The sequence below is a fragment of the Brachyistius frenatus genome, unplaced genomic scaffold (assembly GCF_029030835.1).
Source record: "Brachyistius frenatus isolate BFR_SWC_R1_liver_20210118 unplaced genomic scaffold, ASM2903083v1 Contig_132, whole genome shotgun sequence".
NCBI classification, from domain to species: Eukaryota; Metazoa; Chordata; class Actinopteri; family Embiotocidae; genus Brachyistius; species Brachyistius frenatus.
In genome coordinates, this window is record NW_027210731.1 from 500733 (window position 1) to 528389 (window position 27657).

Below are 27657 nucleotides of genomic sequence, written 5' to 3' on the forward strand. Positions count from 1 at the left end.
AGGACTTGTTTCCTGGAAGCTTTTAAAGTCACAATAAAACGCGGACAATCTTTATGTACTGTTAATAAACCTGTTATGCACAGTTAAAAAAAAAACTAAAAAAACATTTGTCATGGCATTTATTTTAATTAGCAAATAACCCAAAACCCAATAACGTGAAATGTTCTAATATCTCCCGTCATATCACCCAGTTTTATACACGTCTACTGTTCCTCCCAACAGGTTTGTGGACACGGGCGAGATGCCCGAGACCTTTCCTTACAGAACCAAAGCACTTTTTGCATTTGAGGAAATTGACGGTGTGGACGTTTGCTTCTTTGGCATGCACGTGCAGGAGTACGGCTCTGAGTGCGCCTTCCCCAACACTAGGTCTGTACACGTGTTCATTTAGTACACGGCAGCAAAGGAAACGCAGTTCAGTTGGCTTCTTTTTATCTGCGAAACTTGACCATGTTTTCCTTCTCTGAACCTCTGCAGACGGGTCTACATATCATACCTTGACAGTATTCACTTCTTCAGACCTCGGATTCTACGAACAGCCGTGTACCACGAGATCCTCATTGGCTACCTTGAATATGTCAAGAAACTCGGGTACGGCTCATCTCTCTTTCCTCTTACTCTCACCTCTTAGAAATGTACAAAACTGGCCAAGAGTCTTTGTGATTGGATCAGATACTGTCCAACAGATGTGTTAACCTGTGTGTGCGCGTCCACAGGTACGCCCAGGGCCACATCTGGGCGTGTCCTCCCAGTGAAGGGGACGACTACATCTTCCACTGCCATCCTCCCGACCAGAAGATCCCCAAGCCTAAGAGACTGCAGGAGTGGTACAGGAAGATGTTGGACAAGGCTTTTGCAGAGAGGATCCTGCATGACTACAAGGTAAAATGAGAAACGAAAGAAACGGTGAACAAACTGTAAAGTCAGTATTGGTAGAATTCTGTGGGAGTCGTTTTTACTGAACACGTTTGTTTCCTTTTCATTGCATATGAAAGAAGTCATTGGATAGCTAGTGCTGGCTTCAATCAGCTCTTCTTTCTCTCAGGACATCTTCAAACAGGCGACTGAGGACCGAGTGACCAGCGCCAACGAGCTGCCGTACTTCGAAGGCGACTTCTGGCCCAACGTGCTCGAGGAGAGCATCAAGGAACTGGAGCAGGAAGAGGAGGAGAGGAAGAAGGAGGAGAACACAGCTGCATCTGAAACTCCAGAGGTGTGACTATTGTTCTTTTTGGTTTGAGGATGTACTATGTACATTTATAACTCCACTTTTTGGTTTCGTGTTACCGTCTTTGCACTTAAAACCTTCGATCAGAAGGAGGGTTAAGGTGACAAAAAGATGGGAAAAAAGAAGTCGCTATGTAATGATTAAACGATCATGTAAATAAGCTCTCGACTTTTTCCTTCTTATCCCTCAGGGCACACCAGGTGACAGCAAAAACGCGAAGAAGAAGAACAACAAGAAGACCAACAAAAACAAGAGCAGCCTGAGCCGAGCCAATAAGAAAAAGCCTGGGATGCCGAATGTAGCCAATGATCTGTCCCAGAAGTTATACGCCACCATGGAGAAGCACAAAGAGGTCAGATTTGTTTTCATAACGCCTCAAGTGATACCCGTAACCGTTAGTAACCAGCAATCTTTTTATGAATGTTTGTGTATTAAAAGGTTGCGCAACAGCAAACTGTTTTTCATGCATATAAACTTTTGTAATAACCGAACATTCCACAGAACTGAATCATCGCGTCGGTTTTACGTCTGTAAGCCACCGGCTGACATGATGATAGTTTCACACCAGATGTTGCGTTCTCTGCTTTCGCTTCTCAAACTAATTCTCTCCTGCGTGTTTCTCTGCGGAAGGTGTTCTTTGTGATCCACCTTCACTCGGGGCCCATGGCCAACACCCTGCCGCCCATCGCCGACCCCGACCCCATGCTCTCGTGCGACCTGATGGATGGCCGCGATGCCTTCCTGACGCTGGCGAGGGACAAACACTGGGAGTTCAGCTCTCTGAGGAGGTGCAAGTGGAGCACCATGTGCATGCTGGTTGAGCTGCACAACCAGGGACAGGGCTTCGTCTACACCTGTAACGAGTGCAAGCACCACGTGGAGACTCGCTGGCACTGCACCGTGTGCGAGGTGAGTTGCGATTGTCGTGCTTGTTCACACTCAGATTTGTCGCGTGTCAGGGTTTGAAACAAAGTCTGAATAAACATGTGGCGGCCTGTCGGTTTTGAGATGCGTGATCTCCGACAGACATCAAGATGTGCGTGGAATGAAACTTTTGATAAACACATTCGTCAGCCTCGGTTGGACTCCCGTTAAATACTGTGTCCCCCTCTCTGTGTTTTCTCAGGACTTTGATCTTTGCATTAGTTGCTACAACATTAAGGGCCACGAGCACCAGATGGTGAAGTGGGGTCTTGGCCTGGATGATGACAACAACAGCCAGAGTGGAGAGGCCTCCAAGAGCCCGCAGGAGAGCCGCCGTTTAAGTATTCAACGCTGCATTCAGTCCCTGGTCCACGCTTGTCAGTGTCGCAATGCCAACTGCTCTCTACCGTCCTGCCAGAAGATGAAGCGCGTGGTGCAGCACACCAAGGGCTGCAAACGCAAAACCAACGGTGGCTGCCCCGTATGCAAGCAGCTTATCGCTCTGTGTTGTTACCACGCGAAGCACTGTCAGGAGAACAAGTGTCCGGTCCCGTTCTGCCTGAACATCAAGCACAAGCTTCGCCAGCAGCAGCTGCAGCACCGGCTCCAGCAGGCCCAGCTGATGAGGAGAAGAATGGCCAGCATGCAAGGCCGACCCATGCCGCTACCGTCCCCACCGGCCTCCGCTGCCCCCAGCACTCCCACCTCCCACGCCCAGCCCAGCACTCCCCAGACACCCCAGCAGCCTCTTTCCAACCAGCCGCAGACCCCCAACTCGGCAGGCGTCATGTCCCCCTCTTTCCCCAACACGACTCGCGCTGGCCAGCCTCAAGCACCCGTGTCCCAGGGCAAGCCTGGGCCCCAGGCCTCGCCTGTACACCAGCAGCCGTCCCCGCTGCCCCAGCCCCCGCAGCCACCTCAGCAGCTACAACAGCAGCCTCCGCTTGCTGCAGTCAAGATGGCACGGCACATCGAGATGATGGCACAGGCCCAACAGAACCAGCAGAACTACCGGGTCAACATGAATGGTCTGCCCATGAACCCTCAGCAGCAACAGCAGCTCATGACCGGACCAATGCAGCCACCCATGCAGATGGTGCCGGGGCCCCGGGGCCCGCAGGTCATGCAACCTGGCATGGCCCCTGGACAATGGCCCGGAGCTGCAGGGCCCATGCAGGCAACTCAGACTCAACAACCCGGCCTTGTCCCTGGCAAGACCCCGCAGGATGCCATGACCATGCAACGAGGCATGATGCAACCTCAGTCGGGACAGAGGATGTTCATACCACAGCAGCCCGGTGCCCGACCGCAGACACCACAGAGACCTGGTGCTATACCCCCCAACGCCCTGCAGGACCTCCTCCGCACCCTCAAGTCTCCCAGCTCGCCCCAGCAGCAACAGCAAGTGCTCAACATCCTCAAATCCAACCCTCAGCTAATGGCTGCTTTCATCAAACAGCGAACAGCCAAGTACCACGCCAACCAGCCGCAGCCGCAGCCGCAGCAGCAAGCGGGTCAGCAGCAGCAGCCTGGTATGCCAACAATGCAGACCATGGCTATGCCAGGAGCGGCGGTGCAGAGGCCGGGGATGCCCCCCCAGCAGCCTGTGCAGGGCATGGCGCAGTTAGGAGCTCAAGGGCAGCTGATGAACGCAGCACACAACACCAACCCCCAGATCCAGGAGCTCTACCGTCGGGAGCTATTGAGACAGCAGCAGCAACAACAACAACAACAACAACAACAGCAACAACAGGGAGTAATGCCTCAGGGCCATCCAGCCCAGTTCCCTGCTCAGGCGCCGGGTACAACTACGTACTCCCAGCTCCGCATGCAGCAGCAGCAGCAGCAGCAAATAGCCATGCAGGCAGGCGCAGGAGCAGCCGGAGGCCCGATGGGTCAGCTCCCCCCCATGGCTCAAATGGCCCAGCCTGGCAAGGGGATGGACTCCAGCCACAAATTACTGCAACAACGCTTGCTGCAGCAGCAGCAGCAGGCTGTCCTCAAGCAGCAGATGGGCTCCCCCGCACAGCCGAGCCCCATGAGCCCCCAGACCCACCTGCTGGCCGGCCAGCCCCAGGGTGGGGCCCACCTACCCGGCCAGCCCGCACTAGCCAACGCCCTCAGCAACCAGGTCCGTTCCCCCGCGCCAGTCCAGTCCCCTTGTCCGCCCTCGCAACAGCCGCCCCAGCAGCGGCCACATTCCAGTCCCTCGCCGCAGGTCCCGAACCAGCCCCAACCCTCGCCTCAGCACGCGCCCCCACCCCACTCGGGTTCCCCACGCCCAGGACTCGGGGGCCCGCTGCAGTCCATGGAGCAGGGACACTTGGGGACACCGGAACAGAGCGCCATGCTACCGCAGCTTAACACGCCCAACAGAGGAGGGCTGAGCAGTGACTTGGGGTTGGTGGGAGATGCTACAGGAGACACTCTGGAGAAGTTTGTGGAGGGATTGTAGCATTTCTGCTGGAACGCATTCTCACTCCCAGGGACCCATCCTCCTCCCACTCCTCCTCTTCCTCCTCCTCCTCGTTTCCCCTCAGACTCTTTATCCCATTAGAGGGCTTTGTTTGTTCTTTCTAAGGTTGACAACGGTTTTTTGTACTGATATGTAAAAAGTTTCAACTGTTGCGAAAAGAAAAGAGAAAATTTGGTCGAGGAAAAAAAAAAAAATAAAATAAAAAAAGTCAACACTTCTAGGAATATAATTGTTTCCTAAACCTAAATGGTGGGTATTTCTTCCTTAAGATGTTGAGGGATTTGCAAGTTGCTTCTTAAATGAAATTTAAATCACAAAGAATATATTTTTTTGGTTGAGACCAAATGTGTTCAGTACTCTTGTTTATTTTTGGTTTGTTTTTCGGTATGGTTTCATGCCTTTCTCATTTCTTTTTTTTTAAAGAAAAATGTACAATTGCATTATATTATTCATATCTTTTTATTTTGTACCTTTGGAAAAAAAAACCGTAAAGCATTTTTGTGTTGAAAACTGTAAAATATTTTGTCGGGGAATCGGGCCAGGTTTTCGTTCTCTTCTCAAGCCGTCATTCCTGGCAAATTGTAATCTAGTGTTGTACCATTACTGCAAGACGATGCGTTCAGGGACAGAGACCGATCCCTTTCCTTTTTGTGTGTATGAAGAGCACTCGGTTGTATTAAAGTAGGAAATGGCCTGCAGCAGGTTGTGTATACACGGGCATGTATACAGGCACACATGAAGACACTGACACAAACCCCTCACGGTCACTTAGAGACACACGGCTCCGAAAGGTTTCGCCAACCGAGACGACAAGGACTGCGACCGACACCCGAGTGGTCTGGAATTAGGAAAAATCTGTCTTGCGCGTGTAGAAAGTTGTTTGCTTTGACATTTAAGGAGAATTTGTCATTATTTTTTTTTTTTTTTAATTTTAATTTTTTTTTTTTGGGTCATACAAATGTTGTAAAGTGTAAAGAGAGTGTGAGAAAGAGACCAGCCCCCTAAGCTGAGGTGGAATGATCACCGGTTGGTTGTTAGGCAACATCTCGGATGACGCAGAGTCCTCTAAATTTTACACTAAGTCGTGTGCTATCTGGGGATGGAGGGCACATTGGAGATTCACCTCGAGGAAAACTAAACGTCGTCAACCCTCATTCCGCTCACAAAAACTTGAATTAGGGGGATTTACTTTTTCTCCTATTGTAAATCAAGTTATTAAGCAAAATACTATAAATATAAGGAAGAGAGAATGAAATCACTGTATAAACTGGTAAAAGACTCATTTCTTACTTATATACCATATTGTTAAATAAACTGTGTGCAACAGAAGAACTCCAGTACTCTGTTGACTCAATAATGAGGCATCACTCCTCCTGTTGGTGTGTGTTCATTCGTCTCGGCTCAGTGGCGTGTCGTCATCTCGGGTCGAAAGGAAATGTCCTCGTCTGACGTGAATGGGAGCCACGTGTTTTCACGTCTGACCAAAAGGACATTTATTTCCAACGAGAGTGACTCTTTAACAGTCTTTTAACTTTATTCTCAACTTGGAGCAGATTGTTGTCACTTTTTTTTTTTTTTTTTTTTTTTTTTTTTTTTTTTTTAAAGGCATGATGATATTTACTTTTAGGACTTTCAGTACTTTAAAACCAAGAAGCTCAGTCTCGCGTAGCCAGACCTTCGGTATCTGCACCACACTGTGCCACCACTGAAGAACGGTCCGCCGATCCCCCAAAGGAGGAAAAAAAAAACCAAATGTCCAGCTTTCAGATGAAGTGAACCACTTCAGCATCTCGGATATTGTTGATCTCCTGAAGATCCTCTACCCTAACCCCTCCCTCCCTCCCCAATGGAAAAAAAAAAAAAAAGGCACAAGTTGAGTCTATGGTGGGTTTATAAGGGTTAAACCAGATGTCTCGGATGGAGCTTTATACATTATTAATACATCCGGGTCAGGAAATGGGTCGTTTTCTTCCTTGGTATCAGAGTTGTAGTTAAGAAGATGCTTTCACTCGCTCACTTCCAGCTTAAAGCAACTTTTAAATGACCCAAAGCGAGCTCTGCTCGAGTCTCCAGCGCAAATTTTTTTACTGCAGATCTAAAGTTAGCTGGAATCTGGAATTCAACCTTTCATTATATAATTGACAAGAATGTCCACGTATCACAATCAACAATGTTTAAAGAGCATCAAAGAGCTCACTTAAACACGATTTAGTCCCTCCCTCTTCTTCATTCAAGTCATGAGCTCCGTGCCTTTGAAGTGGCTATAAAATACGTATTTCCGTATACATGCGCTGATTTATTGAGATATTTTGAATTAGTCGTACTTTCTCTCCGGATCCCAGCCACAGAAATACATGTCGACAAAATAGGGTTAAGACGACGAGCTCGTGTGCGTCACACAGTCACGTGACCGGAACTTCGAAACGAAGCGTCTCGGACTGCTTTTTGAAATGAAAACAAAACAAACAACAACAAAAAAAACAACCCGCCGCCGGGTCCTTTGCCTGTTTTATATCAGCTCAATAGAAGAAAACACGATAAAGAGCCGCGTCGGAGACCCCCTGAAGCGATGAGGTTTGGAAAGCTTAAAAGACTGAAAGAACATTTGATTTCAAACCCGGGTGAGAAGAAAGTGTTAGCATGAGCAGCTAGCTGGCCAACATACTCTCGTGTCTCGCAAATATATATTTATTTATTTTTTTCTCCACCGCAAACAAGATGTTTCCAAACGTGGTCGATTAAGAAACGGTTGCAGGTAGAACACAATGTTTAAGATATGAGTTTATATTTATTGATAACAGCTGTTTTACTTGAATTATGCAGTAACCGCGTACTTTTTTCTTTCTTTTTTTTTGTTGGTCATCTTTGGACATGTGTCGGTGCCCTGAAGCAGCTGTGGTTGCAGGCTGGTTGTAACAGGGGGAGGGGGGGGGGGACATCATGCAGCAAAGGCCTTTTAAAGTAAGAAACCGAGCACGACCATGGACGACTCGGACCAGGACTTTGTAGATCTCTGCTCGAAGCTGCTGAAACGAGTCCGCAAGAAACCAGAAGAGCCCAAACAGCCGAGCAGGAAAGCAGAACATCATCAGCCCACCAGTCAACCGGGCGGAGACAAGAGGAGGAAACCCTGTAAAAGAGGTGGGGACTCCGGGTCGAAGGTCACCAGGTCTCAGCCTGTTAGTGCTGCAGGGAGCGGACACGAGTCGGGGGACGCCGGCTCATCTGTTGCAGCGGCGGCGGCGGCGGGACCGAGAGCTGACGGGGGTCCAAATGCAAAAGACAAAGTGCTTCTCCGGATGCAACAGTTCAAGAGATCCAGTCCGCGAAGGATGGTGCACGAAGACAAGATCCAACCCACGAACCAGGACGGCGGACGACGACGGCGCTCCTCTTGTACAGCAACAAACACGAGGTGGGCTGATGTGACGGCGAAGCTTTCCAATACACGGGTTAAGATTTTTCAGACAAACTCACTGAAACACAAAGTGCTTTACACACAAACACACACACTTCTCTTTATCCTCCCTATCCACGCACAAAGCATTCATTGACTATTTTACTCAATAAAAACACAAACAGAGGAACTCAGGGAGCCATAAATCACAGTAATACGTGATGAGGAAAACCCACAGGTTGGATAAAAAAAAAAAAGTTCATAAAACCACCTAAAACGTAGCTCTTGACTTCGCTTTAAAAATGATCAACACTTCCTGCAGCCCTCAGGGAGCCTGTTGCAGAGAGACGAGGACCGCGGTAACTAAAAGACATCGCTGTGGGGTTTTGTCTTGAAATATGGGTGTAATTAAAAGGTCACTACTGGAAGAGCTGAGGGCTCCAGAAAGTTCATACAATAGAAGCAAATCTGACAAATAGGTCCGACATAGACCTTTAGATTTGGTGTAATGTGCACTCTCTCCGGCCTTTAGTCAACACACGATGAGTTTTGAAGCAGTTGTCGCCGAAATATATTCTTCATTAAGACAAGGTGGCAAGACATTGCAGTCGTGTCTCCGTATCGACTGGAAAAACAATCTCATGTCCTTCAAATGAAAACATTCATTCTTAGATCAGAGTCAAAGACGACTCCCATCTTCTTTTTTTTTATTTTTTTTTTTTTTTACCAGTTTATGAAGATTCGATGCCAGTGCTTCTGTTTCAAACTCAGTTTCTCTCATCCGAGTGTCAGTAATGACCAAGGCTTCCGTTTAGCCCTGATTGAGCTGTAGAAATAATCCTAAATAATAATAATACTACTCCTAGATCCGGCGAGGACAAGTCATGAAAAGGCTGTCCTCTCTCTCTCCCTGCTCCGTCACTAGAATTAACGATGCCGCGTGCGTTAAATAGCGCGCCGTAGTGTGTCTGTCCTCCACCCAGTTTCGCGTAAGCAGTGAAAACGCAGCACCTGTTACCGTCCCTCTCTGCGTGCAGAGGCTCCGGACTCCCTCGGCTCGGATCGCCCCGCCGAGCCGCTGGACGGCGACGAGGCTCTCGCCCTGCGGCTGCAGCAGGAGCTGGACAGCGAAGCGGCGCGGGTCCGGACGGCGGACCTGGAGGACCGAGGCCTTTTCTTCTGTCAGATCTGCAGCAGAGATTTGTCGCACATGACGCCTGAGGGACGCACGCAGCACATCAACAGGTCTGGACGTTTTCTGCTTTGCTCACAGTAACTCTCGACGGGAGAAGGAGATGGAACTTCTCGACTAACAGTCGTTACACTGGTGGACACGCGGTCCTCCTAAAGATGCATTGAATCTCTCTGAACTGCGGCGATGAATGATGAGCGATGAATCCCTCTCTGCAGGTGTCTAGATGATGGTGAGGAGAGCGCCCCGGGCCCTCTTCCTCCTCCGCCTCCTGCACCCTCCGGTGTCGCTGACTGTCCCATCTGTGGCAAGAAGTTCAAGTCCCAGAAGAGTCGCTCGGTCCACCTGAAGCGCTGCTCCTCTGCTATGGGCATCTCTCCGGCTGTACTGCTGCAGGTTCTGCAGAGACAGGCCGAGGAGAACCAGAGCGCCGCCGCTGCCAACACGCAGTGAGTCAGCTTCACAACGTTTGTTTCTTGGTTGCTTGTATATTATATATATAGATATATACTGTACTGTATGTATATATATACATATATATATGGTTTGTTGTATATAATATATATATAGATATATAATAGATTATATAATGTACTGTATATATACTGTATATACTGTGCATTTTATATTTATATTTTTTTACTGCTATTTAATTTTATTGCTTTTCTATTATATTATATTATTCTATTATTTTATTCTATTGTTTCTATTATTGCTTCTGTATGTATGCTGCTGTGGCGAAAATTTTTTCCCCTCGGGGATTAATAAAGTATATACCTACCTACCTACCTAAAGACAAGGACACTGTGACCCCTGAGATTACAACCGAGTCCAAACCGTCCAATCCAATCCTGTATTTACAGAAATAATCTGCATGAATTTACCCATTTATGTTCATCACCTAACAGCATGTGGGTACTTAAGTTCAATCGATCCTTACTCTAGCCCTCGTCTCTTTATTATTTTGTTCTCTCGCTTCAGCGTACAGGGCACCAAAAGGAAAGGACCGACCAAGCCGGGCCCGCCCGCGAGCAAGAAGCCCAGGAAGAAGACTGAGCCGGTGGACGAGGAGACCATGGTGGCTCTGGCTCTGTCGTCCTCCCTGCCGGAACAGGAGACGCAGCAGCAGAGACAGATGGAGGCGTTGAGGCGGCTACAAACCGAGACCCACAGCTCCATGACTCTGAATCGGAGGGCAGTTGCGGGTAACGTCACCGATAACGACTGTTTGTGGAGGCAAAAAGGTGTCTGGAGGTGTTTTGGATCATCCACGGCAACTCCGATACCAGAACGACTGCAGCACACATCCCCAGTTGACTTTGTAAAGATTTGTTCACACTGAGACTCTTAAGTTGTGTGTTACTGTCATAAGGAAGTGTACACTTGTTATCCCCGGAGGCAGGTCTCATGTTGATTTTTGTCATCAAGGACTAAACATTTTAGAATTCAGTTTGTGTGCGTCTGCATGTAGGTTACCTTCGGTGAGGCCTGAAGCTGTTTATACACGACTGTTTGTTGGAATATTTAACAACTCAAATACAAAGCGGGAACTCTTTAAATAACTGGTTTTAGAACTCATCATCTCATCTCTCATCAGTTACTTTCAGTGTTGAACTCAAATTTACAGAAGACGAAAGAGAGATCACACTTTAAATATTCAGATATATAATATCCTATAATCTCTCCTCTCCTCCTCTCCTCTCCTCTCCTCTCCTCTCCTCTCCTCTCCTCTCCTCTCCTCTCCTCTCCTCTCCTCTCCTCTCCTCTCCTCTCCTCTCCTCTCCTCTCCCTCTCAGGTAAGGGACGTGGAAAGAGGAAGAAGGGCGCCGCCCCTCGTCCTCCTCCACTCCTCCTCTGTCAGGATGCCCAGTCGGCCCTGACGAGGCTGCAGGAACGGGTTTCTGCTCTTCTCCTGCGCAGCCGGGCCCCCTCTCCCCCGACCCCGACCCGCAGCCCCAGCGCTCTGCCTGGCAGGAGCGGTGCTGCCCCCCTCTGGCAGAAAAGCACACTGCAGGACCGAGGCTCCACCAGCCTGTCTGATTTCTATGCTCCAGAGATCAGAGAGCTTTTCATGGCGGTGGAATTAGTGACGGTGAGAGACACCAACGACATGTTTGTATGCTTTACTGTATTAGCTCTGTTATGTTCGAAATCGGACTGAATGTTAAACTTCAGGTCATTTCTTTAATTAAAGGCCACTCGAGACGGGGAGTATTGTGCCGTACCTTGAAGTGAACATTGGGCAGGTTGACATAAAAAGTGTTTGAAGCTGTGAAAAGGGAGATGCTTTGTTTCGTTATCTGTCAGTAACCGCCAGGGTTGAGTATTGTTCAAAAATGTTTAATACCGGCACCAACACCTTCACTTTGATACTGGTTTCTGAATGATACTTTTTTTTTTATTACAATTAATAAAATCCATTTTTAATTAAAAGAAAATGACCTAACACATTATGGTGCAACGTTTTCATGCAGTTTAGAGGGGGAGAGTGTAATCAAGGTTATTGTCTGAAGCTACAATTAACAGATGTCCCCTAAACGCCTCACATGCAGGAGACTTTAAAACTTACCGATGTTCACTACAAGTCTCGTATGTAGGCTTTTGATAGGCGCTACAATTTACCGACGTCCCATGAAAGCCTCACATGCAGATTGTCGCCAGACGCCACGTTTGACGCCAAGCGCTTCGCATCCAGGCTATCAGTCGACACCACCAACCCTGCAATGTGCTTCAGTGGGATTTATTCTCCTGAACTAACTCTAGAGTGTATATTAACTTTACATACTTGGGCAGGGCAGATATTGATGTACAGACTTGACAGTCAGCCACAACTTTTGCATTTGGCCACAATTTTGCATGAGCATCTTGGCTGGCGACCTCCTTTGAGCACATACAAGAGAGACATTAACTTTTCAGGAGTGAATTCAGTGTTGAGAAATGCAAGTAATCAGTTGTTTAAAAAAAAAAAAAAAAAAAAACTTTCTATTTTCACGATTGATTTGTTTTCCATTTTGTTGTTTAGATCAAATTGTATGTCGGGTATAATGTGAGCTGACATGCTGCTTTGAATATTTAACCAAAGGCTTGAAATCAAATCAGAGCTGATTTAAAGAAATTAAAAAAAAGTTCTGTTCTCCTCCACTTCCAGACGGACGCAGCCTCGTTCCAGCCCGAGTCGTCTGTCCAACCGGTGACTGAAGGGACTCCCGTCCCCGGGACCAGCGCCTCCATCCCGCCATCCTCCCCCAAGACAGCCTCCTGCTCCACAGCTCCGTCCAGCCCCGGTACGGGGCAGCTCCTGGTGGGCAGCCAGGCTCTCCGAGACCTGATGGATCTGGCTGAAGACGGCATGACCCTCACACAGTGGGGATACACTGCCAAAGGTAAAACACACACACACACACACACACACACACACACACACACACACACACACACACACAAATTATGAAACTGCTACTTTATTGGCATCATATATAGCTGCATGCACAGGCAGGGGAAAATGACATTTATTCAGTATTTTGGTGAATTTTAGTTGCCTTTCTATACAATGGTTGCTTTGTTTGTTGTGGTTGTAAGTTGTTTACTTTGCATTAAGTGTTTGTACACATACATACATACATACATACATGAGCAGTCACTGAGGTTTCAAATAGTCTTGTGCTGAAAAGCATTTTTTTGTCTTTGTTTTTAATTACGTATGTATTTGGAGGACCAAAGGTTCATGTTAGAATTTCTTTACCTTCAAAAAATAATGACGTTATCAGTGTTTATTTTGAAAATTAAAAAAATTCTAAGAGAGGCATTTTCTGAGCTATAGTTATTGTAAATTACATTATTGAGTGTTTTGTGAAATCTGCGAAAATCATTTTGCAGTCATCTGATCTGGTTTGGTGTCGTATCTGGGCAAAAATGTTCCGAACTGAACAGCAAGCCTCAATTATATATTATAAATCCTTTATATGCGGCACGGTGGTGCAGTGGTTAGCATTGTCACCTCACAGCAAAAAAGGTTCCGGGTTCAAATCCGGTCCTGGGCCTTTCTGTGCGGAGTTTGCATGTTCTCCCTGTGCTTGCGTGGGTTCTCTCCGGGTTCTCCGGCTTCCTCCCATCATCCAAAAACATGCACCTCAGGTCAGGTTACCTGGCGCCGCGCTAGTGGCAGCCTGCTGCAGCATCTCCCCCCTGAGAGCCCCCCTGCTGTAGTGAAGACATTTCCCCTCGGGGATTAATAAAGTGTATATAAAAAAAAAAAAAATGCTATATTTGTTCAGAGCTTCCTCTGTGATGTGCATTAAGCTTACTATCATGGGATGTTCGTTAGAAAAGCGTTCCAAGAATTGCACCTTTTTTCCTGGACTTGCAATTTTTGTCAAATTTGATCACAAAAAAAACAACACAATTATATTTTGCAAATTGCGTCACAATTTTTGATCGCATGAATAACTGTAAATTCCCGGAGGGGTTGTTGGTCCTGATCGTCTCTTGTTTCCGCAGACAAGCAGTTCGACCTTCGCCTGAGCGGTTTCGTGCAGGAGGAGTCAGAGGAGCAGGAAAACCTCTGTGTCAGCGGCTTCCTGCCAGAAACGGCCCACACACACTCCCGCAGCCAAGCGATGAGGACGTCTGATCAGCCAGGAGCGGACGGAGGAGACAGAGACAGAGGCAGAGGCAGAGGCAGAGGCAGCAACCAATCAGTAAGATGACACTTAATGACATGGAAGGTTTTCCATCTGGATCTTCTCAGTATTTATCCACCAGAAAATGTACAGATAAAATACCACATTTATGGTTTTTCATTTCATTTCACTCCTACAAGGTAAACGGACACACTTCTTTTTCAACATATTGATTTTGCCCAACAAGTTTTTGTATATTGGTTTATAAATGTAAATGAAAGTGACGCCGTTCTCATTCAATTTCCATAACTTAGTTGTTGATTTTTTATTTTTTTTTATTTTTTTATCGTATAGATTACAAGTTGTGTCATAACTGCACGCTACCGACAAAGTAATAAGCCCAGATAATTAAACTACAATACTGTCATGCTGTGTTTGATGCCTCGTCTGCCGTGTCCTTCGTTCAGCTTCACCTTTCTGCCGTCTGACAGAGCCGCTTAAAGACTACTGGGAGGATACGTGCAGTGTACTACAGTGTATAATCCTCCTGTGCCCCGACCTCAGTGTGTCGTGCCGGTGTTCCCCCTGTAGGTGGCGCTGTCCAGGCTGGCCTCGGACCTGAGCAGCATGGTGAACAACCCTCAGCTCAGTGACGTGCAGCTCCAGGTGGACGCTGGAGAGGTGTTCTTTGCTCACTCCTTCATGGTGTACGCTCGCTGCCCCCTGCTGGCCGAAATGGTAAAACAACTATTACTGCGCGTTTCATAAGCAGAGGACACGCTGCTCAGCCGGGTGGACACTGCATTGGACAGAACTGCACATTAATGAGATTAATTAAGATGGGCAGAGTTTTTATAGTGGTTTTCAGGTTAGTTGAAGGGATTATAATCTGAGGTGTTTTAAAACTTTATTTAAAAAAAAATATATATATTTTTTTTTCGGTGGGGAATGTTTAATGTCACTTATGAGATAAATATTTGCTCCGATGTGTCATCAGAACTTGAACCCTACATTCATCTGCTGCTCCTCCCGCAGGTGCATGAAAGTGGTTTCGGGGTGCAGGAGGCAGGCGCCCCCGCCGCTCAGAGGGTATTGCTTAGCGACGTCCCGGGTCAGGCGGTGCTCGCTGTGCTGCAGTACCTCTACACTGCCAGCTGCTCCATCCCGGCATCACTGCAGCCTCATGTACTGGAGCTGGCATCCAGGTTAGTTTAAACAAGCATCTCCAAATAGAATTTTTACTGCTATTTTATTGCTTTTCTATTGTTCTATTATTATCTTGTTGCTTCTGTATGCTGCTGTAGCGAAAAAAAGTTCCCCTAGGGGATTAATAAAGTAACTACCTAACCTAGAAGCAAACACAGTCTGAGGTCACCCTGAGGTCTTTTACAGTTACAGTTTTACGTTTCTGTTGCTGCACTAGTGGTGCAGTTCAGTGCTTCTCAACTTGTGTCGCCTCTGGACTCGTTCTTCCTTTCAATCATTAAAGTATTTTCAAACTCCATCACATTTATTTAATAAAAAAAATAAAGTGCAAAAGTTCTGTAGACCCGAAAAAAAAATGTTTTTTTTTTCTTCACAATCACATCCGCTCACCAGTTTATAACCACTGATATATACCATTTTTCCTACCAACATGTTACGTTTGGTCTTCTGCTTTTTCATAGTTTGGTTTGCGAGTTTTCAGTTCGACATTAAACAGATGTGTTGATGATAATTGTAAAGAAACCACGATCTGTCATGATATCTACTCTGTTGCTGCGGTCTCTTTTTATTTTCCCATAATCAATCAAGTGAAGGATGCCCTGTTTGGTCGGACCTTGTTTTGAGTTAGATCAAGTTGTTCGACCCTTTCAGTTCAAGTTGAAAGTAATAAAACACAGAAAGATGTTCATTTTTTGTTGTTGGAATTTTTGGACCAATAGAACATCTCGCAAACATTCTTGAAATCAAATTATTCTTGTGAGTGTCGTGACAACTCCTCTCTTCTCTCTCTCTCTCTCTCTGTGTGTGTGTGTGTGTGTTCAGGTTTGACTTGCAGGAGCTGCAGCAGCTTTGTCAGCTCCACCGAGAGGAGGCGGACCGCACCAACCAGGAGGAGAACAGCAGCCGAACAGACCAGGCCTTCATGGAGCTCCTGCAGTCCATGTGGAACGAAGAGGATGAAAACGACGACGCGGCGTATTCGGATGGAGGAACGGATGAAGGGACACGATTGGTGGAGGATCCTCGAGCCGATGAGGTCACGGCAGAGATTCAGGATGAAAATGTGAACGAGGAGGAGCTGGAGGAGATCTACGAGTTTGCCGCCACACAGAGAAAGAAGGAGGAGAAAGACAGCGAGGAGGAGGAGGAGGAGGAGCAGGAGGAGGAGGACGAAGAAAAGGAGGAGGAGGAGGAAGTTGGAGAGACGGTGTTCACGAAACTGACAGAACCCAAAAACAAAAAAAACCCGCAGCCCAACTTTCAGCTTGAACCGGACCACAGCCCGGATTGCAGCTACGACCGGCTCTTTTCAGCCCCGTGGGGGGTCTACGAGGAAGGTGAGCCCTCCTCCTCAGCCTCCGCTCCGCCGGAGACACGCCCACCTCAGGTCCAACAGCACCGGGCTCACGAACCGTCATCTGAACTGTCAGGCGGACCTCTACTTCAGTCGTCAGCAAGTGCAGTGGAAGACCTTTCCCTCAGCCCTCCGCCCTGCGCATCCAGCCCGCCTGTCCCGGGTCGGTCCCCCGGGCGGGCGGGGCACCCGGATGGAGACGAGGGAGAAGACGATGCTGAAGACGAAGCGCCTCTGACGCGAGAAAGCAAAGGACCTGCCGGTATTTGTGTCCCTCTTTCTCCCGACTCACCTCGGACAAAAATAGAACCCGAGCTCATCGTTTTGTCCGACTCGAGCGAGGAGGCGGAGATGGAGGTGCGGGTGGATGTCCTCAGCTCCGGCACTCCTTCACCTCAGCGGAGCTACACGGAGGTCAAAACCAGGCAGATCCGAACACCGAAAGAACCCTCTTCGGAGAACACGGTGTCCAGCAGCGTGGAGTTCCGTCCCGCTGAGCCTCCGGACTGGTCTCCCGAGGTGTCCTGGCTCACCCCGTCTGCACCGGTCCAGTCCAGGAGCAGCAGGTCCAGCTCCACGCAGACCAAAAGCAGCATGTGCAGGACGCAGCTGTTTGCTGCCTCCCCGCCCTCGTCCTCCGTTTTCTCCTCTCCCGCTTTACCGTTTAAGAACATGCCTCACGTCTCCAAAAGTCCGACCGGCGTTTGTGCCCACGGCGTCTCCAGGTTGAAGGCGGACAGCGCGGCGGCTCTCCGGGGCTCGGATCCCAAATTGTCTCCGAAAAAACGCAGCAACTCCGACAGAGAAGTTGTCGACGTTCCGCCGTCGCAGCCGGAGGCCCGTCCTCGCTCCCTCCGAGCTTCCTCCACGGAGGATCTCCACCCGCCGCCTCCGTCTTACAGCAGCACCCCGCTGCACCCTCAGCTCCACCGGCCCCCCGACCGTCCCGCTGCCTCGCCGCTCCACGCTGACCGCGACCGGCGCCAGAGTCAAAGAAGAGAGAGGGCGCCCTCCGGGAGCCCCGAAAAGACAGAGTTGGGGAGCTTTCGTCTCTCCCCTCTGTCCGACCCGTCAGATCCGCCCTCCTCCCCCTCCTCCTCCTCCTCCCCCCCCGCCGCCATCTTCAGAGCTCACGGAGGCGCAGCGAGTCCTTCAGTCAGAGTCGACGCTCCGTTGAGCCCGGCGGCCGTGACACCGCGGGGCTTGATTCGACGAGGAGGGGAGTCGGAAAGGAGGAAGGGAAAAGAGAGGCCGGTTGTGACGGCAAAGACTCGGGTGATGAAGAGCAGGAGGAAGAAAAAGGAGAAACTGGAGAGGGAGAAGTCGCAGAGTGCAGCTTCCGACAGAGTTTCACGGACGAACCTCCCATAGCGTTCAACGATTCGTGGGGTCTCGACGCCGCCTGCGTACAAGCCGGTCCGGGCTGCTTCAGTCTGAGGCTGGAGGACAGCGGACAGTCCAGCCAGCCGGAGCGCAACCCGGGACAACCGGAGACAGGCAGGTCCTCCTCCTCCTCCTCCTCCATCCCTCAGCCTCCACCACAGACTCGCCGCAGAGGTGCGACTACCCCGCCCCCGCCCGAAGGTCACGTGACACGGCCAGGGCGCACAGGCCCGTCACCGCCTGACCTCGACTCACGGACAACGCCGGAGATCAACAACGACCTCCTGGACTCCAAAATATGGGACAGCTGGGAGGACGAGGAGGAGGCTCTTCCTCTCTCTCAGAGGGTGAACCCTTCTGCCCAGCTCAAAACGCCGAGTCAGTATCTTCACTTGTAACCACAGTACTTGTGATTTGGCACAGTGTTTTGTGACTCTACATATTATATATATATATATATATATATATAAAAACTAATATATAATTGATTCAATTTAGGGTGCATTAAGTCACGATTGATTTAACGGACAGTTATATCCCCGATAAATTTTACATCGACCAGCATCACAACTCGTAACGCGGTTGAGGGATTCACAATCTGTCCAGCGTACGACGTCGTGTGTCCTTAGACGCTCGATTTGGATTTGGAAAAAGCCCAAAAATCCATTTTTAAAACATTTCACTGCTGAACTCCATCATACCTTCAAACTTCATGGAAATGACATGTGCGGGTTTCATTTCTGTTTTCAATCTGAACGATCGACGAGGATTCTGTTAAAGGAACTCGGAAACCATTCGTCGCCGCTGCAAATTTAGTGCGTTCCAGGTCAGAAATCCGACTGCAGATATAAACCGTGTCTTCTTGCTTTCGTCTCTTCAGCCACGTCACCCAATAAAAGGCGACGCACCTTGGTGCCCATCACCCCCGTCCCCCACTACTCCGACATGGACACACCGGAGCTCAAGAACAGGCTCAACAGGTCAGTCCGTCCCCTCTCGGCCCTGCCTCACCTCTAAGCGGCGGCGTGTAGGATGTAGTGGCATCTAGTGGTGAAGCTGCAGATTACATCCAACTGAACAGCCATGGCTTCACCCGTCAGCCTGTCCTCTTCAGAGCCGGTGTGGTTTTTTTTTTCTTTCTTTTTTGTCCCCTCTGGGCTGCTGTAGAAACATAATGGCGCATGGCTGGCTGAGTGGAAGAGGACCCGCTCTCTATGTAGATGTAAAGGACTCTCTCTAAAGTAAAGACAACGCAGCGGTTATTGATTTCTTTATATTTGTTATATATTATTTCTGCCAATAAATCCTCCAAACTGAACCTTTTGCAGAAAGGTTAAACAAAGGCCTTGTTTTTTTTTTTTTTCTAATCAAGGTGATTAACCTATCACCTAAATTAGTCACCTAATGTGACTTGTCAACTTAGTCTGTCCAGCTCCGTGCTCTTTTCCTTTGGCTCGTGTCCTCCCGTCCATCTGTCGGTCCGTCTTGTCCGTCGCTAATGCTTTTAACTTTCTCCCCCTGACCAGATTTGGAGTTCGGCCTTTGCCGAAGCGCCAGATGATCCTCAAACTGAAGGAGATCCACCAGTACACGCACCAGCTGGTCAGCTCGGAGGAGGAGGAGGAGGAGGAGGCACCGGCTGCGGTGCGCGCGGCTCAGACGAAGCCTCCTCCCAGCAGGCCCGTCTCCGGCGCCCGGAGCGCCGAGTTTAAAGAGCCGAGAGCGGCGGCGGCGGCGCCCGGGAAACACACCGGAGAGGAGGAGGCGGAGCCGCTGTCCAACTCGCAGGGATCCAACACCTCCTCAACCGCCGCCAGCGAGGAGTCCGAGAGGTACGCCGAGTCTTCAGCTGGCCCGACTCCGGTGTCACGTCACTATATACTTGAGTGTGGCGACCATTTTCATGTCAGCATTTATTTATTTATTTATGTTTTTCACTTTTGTTCAGGCCAGAATCACCGTCTCTCTCCTAATTCATATTAAATCAACTGACACGAAATACAGACAAAGATACGAGGTTCGGCAGAAATACACCTGGAATATAAAAAAAAAATAAAATAATGAAGGGATGGTCGCGAGACTCGCCGACACGCCCGTCGCACGAGTTTGTCTCGCGGACGTTGAGGGATATGGTCACTGTGAAATACTCACAACATCGATGAGACGAACTTTAAGCAAAAATACAAAACACATTTAAATGACTATATAATATCTATTTGATGTTCTCTATCCTCTTGAATCTAACGTCTTTGAGTTTCGGTCTGTGGCTCAGGCCAAACAAGATGCATGATAATGACATTTCATAATGTCAGATGGGCAGATCTCCGAATTTTTCAGACATTTTGGAGACAAACCACCACCGACATCCGGGGTCGAGAAAAAAAACAAACACTCAGCAGACGCATTCATTCGTATTTAGTAAATGTTTTGTTTTTGAGTCTTGTGAGAAGATCAGTGTTTTACTGTTGACACACTGTGTGTGTGTGTGTGTGTGTGGGGAAGGGGGGGGGGAGGGGGGAGTTGTAAAACCTCTATCGCCCCTTATTTTGTATACGCGGTCACGTAAATATAGTCCACGCTGTAGCACTGAAACACCACCTCCTTCTCATCAGGTCCAACCCAGAGTTGTGCGTCTCCTCCTCCTCCTCCTCCGACGAAGACGACGCCGCCGCCGGCATCTCGTCCTCTCAGGCAGCGCACCGCCTCCGGGATCGCCTGCGGGCGGTGCGCTCCTTCATCCTGTCCGACGCCGGGCTGTACGGTCAGATCCTGGAGTACCGGCCTCTGGTCCTGTCGCAGCTGCAGGAGCGGCTGAGGGCGGCCGGGATCCGCCTCGGCGCCGCCAAGCTGGTGGACTACCTGGACTCTCAGTGCATCACCTTCACCACAGCCAAGCCGGGCCACTCCGCCCCCGGCCGGCGGCGAGGTAAGAGGACGGCGAGAGCGGCGGGCGGGAAAAAAGGCGTCACGGCCCTCATTTAAGAACTTTTACCGCAGCGCTTTTACTGAAACGTGTGAATGTACGTCACGTGTCTTTAAAGACAAGAGTGGATTTTAAATGTTTTGTTTTACATATGTTGCTTTCTATTTTTTTTTTTAAATCCCACTGTGAAAATAATAATAATAAAAAAATATATATATATATATATACACATATATATAAATGTTGCCCCAAAACCACCGGCTGTATGAAATGCGTCACCTCATGCAGCGTCTGTGATGGAACAAAGCGTCATCTGCAGCTCGTTCTACCGCACGAGCCACCTCGCAGGTTTGCGTGACGCAACAACAACAAAATATTGTGTAATTAACTGCAAAAAATAAATAAATCAATCAATCACTCGAGGTTTTTTTGAAAAACATTTTTTACTTTTTTTTTGTTTTTGTTTTTCTTTGTTTTGCTCTTCAGTAGCTTTATATCCAAAGATCAGCCACGACGCACGCTTCAGGAAGGACGCAGGATCTTGAACAAGAAAAAAAAAAACAACAACAACAACAACCTTTCAGCTCGTATCTCGTACGTCATTCAAGTTGAGGGACGGGGTCCTTTTTGAAGCAGCACGGCATAAACTCGGTGCTGTCGCAGTTCAGTCAGGACGCTGTTGTTGATGCAGTGTGTGTGTGTGTGAGGGTAGAGGGTGTGGTGGGGAGGTGTGTGTGTGTGGAGGGGAGGGGGGGGTAAGGGAAAGGGGGGGGGGGGGTTCTGTGTCGTGCACCCGGATTTCTCTACAGCAGCATTGAAGCGCAGGGCTTCGAATCGGATTCCAAAATTACGCACAACACTGCGGATCCCGGCGACGCACTCGCCTCCTTTCGGCCCCTTCGTGGCGATTCACCGCTGGAGAGCAAACGCGGCGCTTCCCGTCCTGGCATGATGCTTAATTCAGTCATGACAGGTTGGCGATGTTGGCGAGGAAGCGCTGAGCCCACCACTCCTCCAGGTCGATGGGCACAAAGTCTGAACGGCGACAGACGGGAGGGGCGGGGTGGGGGAGGGTGGCAGGGGCAAAGACGGGATTAAACCTTAATCTGAGCTTTAACGTGGGATTCATTTTGTCCGTTAATAATGAACTTTGTCGCGTGAATAAATAAATGTAATTCGTTTAAAAAAAAAAAGAAAAAAAAAAGAAGGAAGAGATGATAATCTGTGCAAATGAAAGTATAATCTCACTCCAGGTTACTTATTACAACTTTACAATTGTTTTCAATTTGGCGTCATGAAAGGCAGGTTGGACGTTTTCTCTCATAATGTCACATCTGAAAAAAAAACAACCCAGATTTGGAATAGACGTACATCGGCAAGCTAATGTGTCGGTATTCAGCGGGAACAATCTTAAGTCTCCTCGGCCATAATTTAGAGCCTTAACCACATTTGCCAACCAGCTCTAAACACAAAGGACATCTGTGGCTGATAGGATTGTCAAGAGGTTTTTTTGCAGGAATTTGGTTGGAAAGATTAAAACTTTCACAAGTAATCCACTTCGCCGTTGTCTCGGAACAAACGGTGCATCGACCGTTGTTAAGCCTTTGCCAACCGGTCCGGGCGGAGGCTCGCCTCCACGCCTGTCCCAACTCGTGCCATACGGGCGGTGAAGGCCCTGAAGAAATTTGGCCCACGGAGCTCAAAGCTACCAATTCTGAAACCTCTTCAACCCGACGGCACGGAGGATCTGTGCAAACGGCACCGGTTCGAGACGGACGCCCGAGAGTCGTGTCAACAATTCGGCATCCGTCCAAAAGCGCAACATGATCGCCGCACTTGAACTCCCTTGACCGAAGAGCCTTAGATCTTCAACTGAAAGAAACAAAATAAATAAATAACGATCCGAAAGAATTGGGAGATTTGCGCTCCGTTTCAACCACAGAGGGGGGACCGATACGAGACGCGCGACAATAAACAACGAAACAAGACGGTCCTCATAAACCGAGGACGAGTTAAAAATTAAAGCAGACTATTACAACAGCTGCCCTCCGGGTGCAGATAAAGCCCAGTCCACAGAAAAAAAAGAAAAAAAACCTTGCGAAAGAGAGGCGGGGAGACTTTAAAGCAGAGCGGTGGAGACGCGTGGTGTCTGCAGCGAGTCTGCAGCGAGTCGCCAGTTCGATTCCCGGCCTGTTGAACCTTCGCTGCGCGTCAATACGTTTCTGTATTTCCTCACGTCGCCCGTTTGTCTCGGCTCCTAATCAATGAATGCAAAAAAAAAAAAAACCCTAAACAAATAGAGGACATCCATTTCGTCCCTCTGTGGGTGTGTTTAGAGAACCAGTATGAATAAATGCACGGGCGAGATTAACGGTTCAAAGTTCAGCGGGACGAGGGTTATCTGTCCGGCTGCCGTAAAACCGTGAACGAGATTAGATTTAAGGAGCGCGGATTTACTTCGTTGTGTTATTTGAAGTATTTCAGCAGCTGAATGAGAGAGAGAGAGAGAGAGAGGTGGCGGCGGTACTCACTCTTCATCGCAGCACTGGGGGTCTTCTCGGTGTACTGAACGGGACCCTGGCTGTCAGCCGAGTCTCCTCCGTCTCTGTCCTCCAGCTTCTGCTCCACCTCCTGCCATACTGTAAACAATCACACGCACACTCAGTCAACAGGAAAACCAGTCGTCATCGCTACCTGGATGTTTTTTTTTTTTTTAAATAGGCGTATAAATTACAAATAGTTGACATTCGTTTCACATTTTTTTGGTTTTTTTTTTTTTTTCTTCACTTACTCAAACATCCTCGAGACATCAAAAAAAAAAAAAAAAAAAAAAAGAAGCCAAGCAGCAGCTGACTCCGAGGCCTAAATGTTCAACAGCGCTATCCCCTCCGACGGATCGCGTCACTAACGGCAACGAAGGCCGACGGCCGCGCGGGAGGACCGGACCGGACCGGTCCGTGCTCGTCAGCTGCAGGTGAAGGCTTCCCACCTTCACCTCGAGATAAGCCTCAAGGTTTCCTTCCCCGCGGACGGGTCTTCACCTCCAGCTGCGACGCAAACGCTCAGCCTCGCGTTGTTTACTTTCAGTTCGCGCAGCCCGTACGACTTCCAACTACAGCGAGGATGTCAAACAGAAAGAGCAAACACCAATAGAGCGGTCGTCCGCGTGCGAACGAGTCCGGAGGCGACGGTTGTTGTAATTTCAGCTTTTTCATTTCGCGATGGTGAACGCATTTAACTGGAACGAGGCCCGACGGAGGGTTTTTTTTTTTGTTTTGTTTTTTTTCTTCTGATGTGCGTGTTTCAGTGAAGAAAAAGCGAAGCGCGTCCTGAGCTGAACTCTGTGGTCACAAAAGAACGCCAAGGTCTTTACTGGCAGCGTGCCGAGAGTAACACGATTCAGCTGGAATCATTCATTTCCACCAGGCCGTGGAAGTATTGGCCGGTGGCCCGAAGGCATGCTGGGTAAAGGCAGGTTGAATCATTCCTCATCGTTGTGAGGTTTTACCGACTGGAAGCAACTTCTCAATCACTGTTGACAGTTTGATGAATTCTTGGGAGTCGTGCCAATTCATTTTTGGGAGGCTGATGTTGTCAAGTACATTTTATTTATACATGCCAATATTTTGAAAAAAAAAAAAAATAAAAAACTAAAATCTGCTTGACAATTTGGACAAAACTTGACACTCTTTGCAGAAGCCTCTTCGTTTGGGGGGAAAAAAAACACCCTTTAACGAGGGAGTAACAATACCTTTCCTTTGTCCCTGGACTGTGTTTTATTTAATGCCAATTATACGCAATCCATTTCGAGAAAAAGAAAACGCATTACTTTAACATGTTGGTGTAGGATGCAGCCTGCATGACAAAGCACTTTCTGAAGCCAGGTAGCATCGAAGCAATAACAGTACAGCACCCGGCCTGTTCATTTTAACAGGGATCCCTTTTCCAGGATGTGCAGACATTGCAGACGTGGATGTCGTGGACACCGACGTTGTCGAAATGCAGATCGGACCGTCGGGATGACAAAAAAAATGTGAAGAAATGCGATGATTTTGCCAAACTGTAAATCTTTAGTGCAGCTGCTCAGCTGGAGGAGGAAATGTGTTCTCCTCTTTCAGTCCTCAAGGCCTCCAACGTTCATAACCTTCAGAGACAGCTCTCTGCCAGGTTGATGGTGGAGGTCTGACCTTGCACTGGGACCCCCCCCCCACCCCGCCCCCTCCCCCCGCCATCCTCCTCCCATTGATTGACCCCGTGACCCCTCACCTTCATAAACAAATCTGACGTTCTCCTCATGTGCAGGAGTGAATCCCTCCGCTGGGCTCTCGCTCTTCTGTGTGGCGGCGCCGTGGTAACGCTTCCCGTTGAGACGGTTGAACACGATCTTCGGGGGCGGAGAGCTGAAGAGAACAAGACGGGGGGGGGGGGGGGGTCAACGGGACGGTCGACGGCAGCGCAAGAGCACAGGAGCTACATTTCCAAGGTTACAAAAAAAATAAAACGATGCCGGCTGACTTCAGGCGACTTCCTGCTCGAGCAGCAGGTCAAACCGACTTCGCTTCGGATTACCCAGCATGCACGCGGGGATGCTTTTGGCCTCAGGTTATGTCATAACGGTTCGTTCTTGAGCTCGAGCATATTTATCAGACAAAACAAACAATAGCTCAAGGTTTTCAGATTACAAGCAACTGAACACCTCACCCTCCCTTTTCAAGCGTGACAGACAGTCTGCGCTGGCTGCCAAATTCCCGAGTAACCCGAAAGCACTCTCTGGAGTCGGTTGGGTTTGTCCTTTCTGGGCTACTGTAGAAACACTTCGACAACTACCAGGAGAGGGACGTATCATTATCAGCGCTTCTTCTAGAATGAATTTAACACCGTGTAGTTATTTATGAAACAATAGTTCAGATATAAAGTCCGACTCTTGGTGGGAAATTTGAGTGCCCTCCCCCAAGAAAATTTCTGTCTTTTTTTTTCTTTTATTTATTATTATGATAACATCTGTAATGTTTTTGAAAAGTTAAGAGTTGATGATAGCCCAAATAAACACCCAAGAAAACTGAAGGCAAAACTTGCCAAACGGGGTCCACTGGGGAATTACATCGACCACTGGCTCTTGGAAGACACATTTATTTAGTTTCGATGCTCTCCGCATTAAGTTTAGATTCACACGGCTACGGTGGTCCTTAAAACAGCGTGGGTGCTCCTCCTGAGCCTTATTATGGTCTGGAAGCCTTAAAACCTGGTTCTTAATCTCCCGTTGAAGCTGCACCGGAAATACACCGATATTTACACTGAAATACCACTTTACTGGCTAAAAGTATCGCAGTCGTATACAGTCCTGCACTTCATATTGCTTAAAGTTTTGTTCATGTTTCTGTCTTCTCGGTAATTTTTGAGACTGTAGATTGTATGGAGGTGTAGTTCCCCTTCTCCCCCTTTTTTTTTTTTTTTTTTATTTATTTATTTAAAAAAAATTAAAATTATTTAAGTGGGAGTAGAGGTTCTGCATCAGTCTCACTCTTACCAAATTGTCAATTAAGTGTAGCTTTAAGTGCAGGCGCTTGGTATTAAAACATTTCCGGGCTGCACCTGAAGGCACCACGGGCCTCCTGCTGCTCTGAAAGCCAGAAACCGAACAGGTGGGGGTCCCGAGGGGCTCACGGACGAGTCAGCATGCCGCCACAGGTTTCTGAGGCCTCCGGTTCGGCCTCAGAAACTCCCGGGTACCGAGGGAGGGGGGAAAAAAAAAAAAAAAAAAACTTGTGTCCGATAATGGACGCAAGTCACACAGTGGCGTAACATGATCGCACGGAAGGGCGCACGTGCAAAGTATTTTGGGCCCACGCTCCTCGGAACTATACAGCACGCGCAAATAAATGACCAAAATAAATAAAAGGAGATTACTGACAATAGCTACTTACTTCGACGTGAGCCAAGATGTCGGCTTGAGTTTCAAGTCGCTGAATTTGCTCTCAATCTGTTGTGTGGGACCTGAGGCAGAATTCAAGAGTTAATGTTGTCCGCACAGTTTTCCCCTTTAAACGGTGCAGGCCGAGCAGACGCAATAAACAAACAAACAAACAAACAAACAAAAACCAAACAAAGTTTCCCGTTGTCAACCCAAAAGCAGTCCGACGCGACGTTGCATCACACTCACCTGTCCTCCGTTGTGTAACGAGTTTGCTGGGACCTCTGGTGATTGTGTACATCATGTGAGCGCCGGTAACCTCAAGAAAACGCGTGCTGTCTGGTTCCTTCAACGGTCAGGTTCAAACATCGGACGTCCGTCTGCCGCTTCCGAGTCCCTCTTGTCCGCCGCTCCGGACGCTGCCGCGGTGGGGGAAAAAAAAAAAAAAAAAAAAAAAATTACGCAGCGGCGTGTTGGTTTTTGTCGCCCGGGTCAGCTGCTCGCGAGTCGGCCCGAAAAGCCTGCAAAGACACTCGCCTTGGACTTGTTGCCCCGCTGATTATGAATACACACCCCGCTGCGGTTCCCAACCAGCAGGTGCTCAGCTGATATGGAGCGAAACGTCTTCCGCTGGTGTGAGAGGTGGCGTGTAGGTCATTCAAGGAGAACGCTGCTCCACATGCCGGGGTTCATTCAAGAGGGGGTGGAGGGAGGTGTGGTGGTGGTGGGGGGGGACACTTCCTGACGTCCGAGTAGAGTGACGGTCCGGTACCGGACGCTCTGTCCTCTGCGCTCCGCTGATGCTCCGAGACTGACTGAGACACCTTCACTTGTCTGACAGGTTGCAAGGGCACCGCACACTTTATTTTCATCAGGACGGAAAGCGTTCACGACCGGCCGGCGTCAAGCCGGACGGAGTGGAGATCGGAACTTCCGATCCAAATTTTCAAAATAAAATAAAATAAAAATAAATAAAAAAAACGACCGAAATTTCTTCTCCAGATGTTTGAATTCAAATTCGACCTCATCGTTGAGCACCGCCTC

At 48.6% G+C, this 27657-nt stretch overlaps 3 protein-coding genes across 7 annotated transcripts in view; 2 read left to right on the forward strand and 1 right to left on the reverse strand.

Annotated features, from left to right (window-relative positions):
- The window catches only part of crebbpa (CREB binding protein a), a 38089-nt gene extending 32094 nt beyond the window's left edge, over window positions 1–5995 (forward strand). For all 4 annotated transcript variants that reach the window (XM_069714638.1, XM_069714641.1, XM_069714639.1 and 1 more), the window contains 7 exons: window positions 223–369; window positions 478–591; window positions 717–882; window positions 1046–1213; window positions 1419–1580; window positions 1859–2137; window positions 2355–5995. In XM_069714638.1, coding sequence (XP_069570739.1) covers window positions 223–369; window positions 478–591; window positions 717–882; window positions 1046–1213; window positions 1419–1580; window positions 1859–2137; window positions 2355–4607 — 3289 coding nt within the window. In that variant the 3' untranslated portion in view covers window positions 4608–5995. The remainder of the gene's footprint in view (window positions 1–222; window positions 370–477; window positions 592–716; window positions 883–1045; window positions 1214–1418; window positions 1581–1858; window positions 2138–2354) is intronic.
- A 1187-nt stretch (window positions 5996–7182) lies between these two features.
- Window positions 7183–20773, forward strand: slx4 (SLX4 structure-specific endonuclease subunit homolog (S. cerevisiae)). Its single transcript, XM_069714600.1, is given in 16 exon segments — window positions 7183–7202; window positions 7522–8005; window positions 8007–8043; window positions 9063–9270; window positions 9436–9666; window positions 10199–10422; window positions 11014–11309; window positions 12366–12600; window positions 13715–13914; window positions 14428–14574; window positions 14872–15041; window positions 15865–17494; window positions 17497–18157; window positions 18660–18759; window positions 19306–19611; window positions 20392–20773. Coding segments are annotated over 15 exon segments (5211 nt in total). The 5' UTR covers window positions 7183–7202; window positions 7522–7609; the 3' UTR covers window positions 20762–20773.
- Window positions 20774–21448: 675 nt separating this feature from the next.
- mcrip2 (MAPK regulated corepressor interacting protein 2) lies at window positions 21449–27486 on the reverse strand. 2 transcript variants are annotated; one of them, XM_069714584.1, is made up of 6 exons: window positions 27187–27486; window positions 26863–27032; window positions 26627–26696; window positions 24969–25102; window positions 23234–23341; window positions 21449–21737 (listed from the first exon to the last, which is right to left on the reverse strand). In XM_069714584.1, exons 2-6 carry the CDS (start codon window positions 26915–26917, stop codon window positions 21667–21669), a joined length of 438 nt encoding a protein of 145 aa, XP_069570685.1. In that variant the 5' UTR covers window positions 26918–27032; window positions 27187–27486; the 3' UTR covers window positions 21449–21666. The 2 variants fall into 2 exon arrangements, with proteins under 2 accessions (XP_069570685.1, XP_069570684.1); XM_069714583.1 differs by having other exon boundaries at window positions 26863–27486.
- Window positions 27487–27657: the final 171 nt, after the last annotated feature.

Coding starts and splice junctions, on each gene's coding strand:
- mcrip2 (XM_069714584.1), bottom strand. CDS start 26,917: ATGATGTACACAATCACCAGAGGTCCCAGCAAACTCGTTACACAACGG. Junction 26,697..26,862: donor CGTTACACAACGGAGGACAG/GTGAGTGTGATG, acceptor ATTCTGCCTCAG/GTCCCACACAACAGATTGAG. Junction 21,738..23,233: donor CCCCAGTGCTGCGATGAAGA/GTGAGTACCGCC, acceptor GTCGCCGTTCAG/ACTTTGTGCCCATCGACCTG.